The following is a 4196-nucleotide window of genomic DNA, read 5'->3' as shown; positions in this document are numbered from 1 at the left end:
AGCAAGGGGGGGCGAGGGGCGGGGGGGGTGCACAGGAGGCGGCAGAGGGGGTGAGCGGCCCCAGGCTCTAATCGTCCTTGTCCTTGGCCCCGTGCTTCAGGATGCGGGTGAACTCCACATAGTTGAAGTTGCCCTTCTTGTCGATGGGCGCCTCCCGGTACATCTCATCCACCTCCTCGTCGGTGAACCTGTCTCCCATGGTGGTCAGCAGCTCACGCAGATGGTCCTCATGAATGAAGCCTGCAGGGATGGCAGGGGGTGGCGTTAGCAGGGGACACTGTGGGAGGGCTGAGCAGCAGGACTTCCCCCACCTTTCCCGAAGACACCCCTGCCCCGCTCTCTCACTCTGGAGCTGCTTGGGGACTGTCCCCAAGGATTTGGCCCCAGCCCTTGTCTTGGTTGCATGCCCGAGGGTAAAGCGCCCAGGCAGGCAGCATGGGGCTGTGCAGGCGGTGCCCGTACCTGCTGCCTCCTCATCGAAGCAGGCGAAGGCATTGCGGATGACGTCCTCCGGGTCGGTGCCGTTCAGCTTCTCCCCGAACATGGTGAGGAACATGGTGAAGTTGATGGGCCCCGGCGCCTCGCTCATCATGCCCTCCAGGTACTCGTCAGTGGGGTTCTTCCCTGCCCGACAGACAGGGGTGTGGGTGCAGGGCTGTTCCCCTCCCCTCCCCAAGGCCACCCCACAACCAGAGAAGGGGTTTTCCACAGTGCCCAGTGCTCCCCGCTCAGCTTCTCTCCCCATACTTTAATCTGTGCCAGAGGCTACCTGGAACCAAGTTCTGCCAGGCTCAGCCTCGAGGGAGATGCAAGAATTCATCTGGGGGTTACCGGGAACTAAACCCACAGCTTTTCCCCATTCCTCTGGCAGCTGACACCCAGCACCACCCGAGGAGAGGGGCAGCAATGTCCCCACACGAGCCTCGTGCTGCTGATGTCCCTAGCACTGCTCCTACCATGGATGCACCGGGGATGGTTTAACCTCCTCTGCTGAGGTCCCCGTGCCCCCAGCGCCCGGCCCCTCTCTGCTCCCAGAGCTACGGCTCACAGGGAGGAGGGACGTCCCTCCCACAGCCAGGCAGGACCTCCAGAACAGGTTTGGCTGCCGGGCCAATCATTGACAGACCTCCCAAAGCGCCGTGGAGGTACCGCAAGGAGCAGGAGGTGGGAGCCATGGCCTGCAGCAAAGGAGAACGGGCTCTGGGTGGGGAGCGTGGCCAGACCTGCAAGTCTCAACCGGCCAAGGTATCATGCCGGCACAGGGACCAGCCTCTTCTGTCACCCAGGCTGAGAGCAATGGGAGGGCTTTGTCCCGCAGGGGATCACCCCAGGCAATATTCTGGGGTGAGACTACTCAAATACTCAATGGCCGCGGCTGGTGGTTGCTCCTAGGGCAGAGCTTCTCCAACCCCAAGGGTCTCTTCCCTTCTAGTGAGCACGGCTGTAAGACCAACACACCAAGCTGCTGCCCTTGGGTGCCTCCACAAATGCACCTACGGTCAGCTGGTGCCAGCAGAGAAATCCCCCCCCAGATTTTGCAGCCAGCATCGGGCTGGCCCAAAGCAGGAGCACTGTGCCTCAATGGCATCCCACCAAAGCTGGTCTTCAATGCTGGGTGCGAGGCACTAGGTCACCCAACAGCTCTCCCCACTTGCCGAGGAGGCGTTGAGGGCAGAGGGTCTGAGGGACATGTGGAGGCACGAGGGAAGGATCTCCTCACCGAGGGAAGCCAGCATGTCGTGCAGATCCTCCTTGTCAATGAAGCCGTCGCGGTTCTGGTCGATCATGTTGAAGGCTTCCTTGAACTCCTGGATCTGCGACTGGTCAAACATGGCGAAGACATTGGAGGTGGCACGCTGGGGGCGCTTCTTGGTGGTCTTGGCTTTGGCACGTTTGCTGGACATCTTGGCGGCTGGGGTGGTACCTAGGGGTAGGACAGCAGGCAGGAGCGTCAGGAGGGCTGGGGACAGGCAGACCCCAGGGGGCCAGAGCAGAGGCAGGGACACACAACTCCTGGCACTGCCAGTCCCGTGCCTCAGTTTCCCTAGCTGTCACACAGTTTGGCAACAGTGAGATAAGGCGGTCGCAAGGTCGGACATGGGGACAGGCGAGACGGGCTCTAATGAGTCCCCTGGGAAGTCACAAGAGCAGGCAGCGCTCACTGGCGCCCCTTCCCCAGGGCTGTCCCCGTGGGCTGCAGGCGGGGCTCCCTGCCTGCACCCTTGGCCCCCAAACTCCCAAACCTGCTTGCTGCCTGTCCCCTTTGCATCCCAGGCACAGGGAGAGATGCCAAGCACAGCACCCAGCATCCCCCCACTGCCGTCAGTCCCGGGGGGGGCATGGGGACGGGTGCCTTGGCATTTTGGGCAGAGCTTAGCCGTGCCCCCCCGCCCCATGCCTCCCCTGCTCCTCTGGCAGGTCTCTCCCCAGCCTAGCTCCCGGGGCAATGGGTCTCCCTGGCATCCTCCATATTGCTGCACAAAAGCAGCCCCCAGCCATGTCCCCGGGAGGTGGGCTCGCACAGCACCCAGCACCCAGCGGGAAGGGGTTATCTGCTCCGGGCACATTCCTCACATACCACCGCCTCCCTTCCCCCTCCACCCTGCGCTCCATCCATCCCACCTCCCGCCACCGGGTCCAGCCAGGCCAAAGGCCGCTTGCCGCCTCCCTCCCCACCATGGTGCCCGGGTGTGCCCCACGCTCTGCCCAGGGAGCCCACGGGAAGGGCCCCGAAGTGGAGGGGAGAGAGGGCTAGTGGACCTCTGGGGGGCTGCAAAGCCCCTGCGGAGCAGGGGGAGAGCGGCCAAGCAAGGCTGGGACCGCGGGGTGCTGAGGACTGGTGCTGTTGTTACAGGTAATGAATGCCAGGAGAAGGGAACAGCCCGGAGGGGCAAAGAGGGGGGCAGCAGTGGGAGGGACAGATCTTTGGGGACACGGCTGGGGCAATGCGTGTTGCATGGGGAATAGCAAAGGGACCATGTGGACCCCAAACACGACCGAGGCAGGACCATGGCAGGAAAACCTGGTCTTTGAAAGGGGGGGGTCCTGCTCCCAGCCCATGCTGGCGAGCACCCAGCAGAGCCGGGCTGGAGCAGAGAGCTCATTCCCACCCTGAGATGGTACCCAAGCCCCTTCACAGCCCCCGAGCAGGGGTGTGGTGATATCCCCCCACGCTGCCAGGCTGAGGGATGCAGCCAGTATTTAAGACACCCTGTGCCATGGCTGCTGGGGACCCAAACGGGATCTGTATGGGGTGCTTGGCACCCCCAGCGACCACCAATGTTGCCTGAGAGGAGGATGCTCAGACCTCTCCCAGTCGAATCCTGCCAAGTGTAACTCAGCAAGATACCAGCAAAGACCAGCCTGGCAGAGGGATGGTGTTGGCTGCCAGCTCAGCACGGCCCTGCGAGAAAGTCTGGGGTGAGGTCAGCCCAAGGGAGAGATGCTGCTCAGAGCCCTCATGTTTCTACCGCAGCCATTTCTCCCTCACACGCAGCCCCGTGCCTCAGTTTCCCCATCTGGGTCAGCATCTGGCATGGGGAGCAGCTGGGGAGGCAATGTTAAATTAATGGATTATGAACGAATTCCATGGGGGAAGAGCGAAGTAGTAATACTGCTGTGTGCCCCGTGCCATGGTGGGCAGGAGGGCTGCCTGGGTTCCTGCCTTCTCTGGCAGGGGACACAGAGCAGTTAAGGAGCCACATCATGTTGCATGAAGCAGCACAAAGCAACAACACCAGCGAGCTGCATGCCAGCAACCGTGCCTGGCTGGCCTGGCCACCCTGGGCGTGCTGCTCCAGGACCCAGTTCCCAGCTGGGTCCTTATTGCTGACGCACCCAGGGGGACCACAGGGCCTTGGGGAGCATCCCTCCCAGAGGGACCCCAGCACTGGCACGGACTAGGGCAGAGCAAACAGCCTTCTCCTGCACCCGCACAGCTCCTGCCATCCCTCCCCCGACCGTACCTGCTTTCCAGGTCTTTCCCTCCCCTCCTGCTATCCCTCTTTCAAGGAGTTGCAGCTGTGGGGGCTGAGCCAGCCACTGCCACCAGCCTGGTCCCCGCCCTGCTGTGGTCCCCACCCTGCTGCAGTCCCCAGGCTCCCCTAGCTGGGCTGCGCTGGAAGGACATCCCGGGGGCTGCAGTAAGTGTGCAGTAAGGCTGCACAAATCCCAGCTACGGTGTCAGTGCCGGCAGG

General features: G+C 62.8%; 1 protein-coding gene across 1 annotated transcript in view; it reads right to left on the bottom strand.

The window, feature by feature from the left end:
• Positions 1–8: 8 nt before the first annotated feature.
• MYL9 (myosin, light chain 9, regulatory) overlaps positions 9–4196 on the bottom strand; it is a 7817-nt gene continuing 3629 nt past the window's right edge. Inside the window, exons 2-4 of the mRNA XM_009329340.1 lie at positions 1721–1924; positions 463–624; positions 9–240 (exon numbers count right to left, since the gene is read on the bottom strand). Coding sequence (XP_009327615.1) covers positions 68–240; positions 463–624; positions 1721–1904 — 519 coding nt within the window. The 5' untranslated portion in view covers positions 1905–1924 and the 3' untranslated portion in view covers positions 9–67. The remainder of the gene's footprint in view (positions 241–462; positions 625–1720; positions 1925–4196) is intronic.

The sequence above is a fragment of the Pygoscelis adeliae genome, unplaced genomic scaffold (genome assembly GCF_000699105.1).
Source record: "Pygoscelis adeliae isolate BGI_AS28 unplaced genomic scaffold, ASM69910v1 Scaffold407, whole genome shotgun sequence".
Lineage (NCBI taxonomy): Eukaryota > Metazoa > Chordata > Aves > Sphenisciformes > Spheniscidae > Pygoscelis > Pygoscelis adeliae.
The sequence above is the reverse complement of the archived record's forward strand: the minus strand, read 5'-3'. Positions and strand labels throughout refer to the sequence as shown.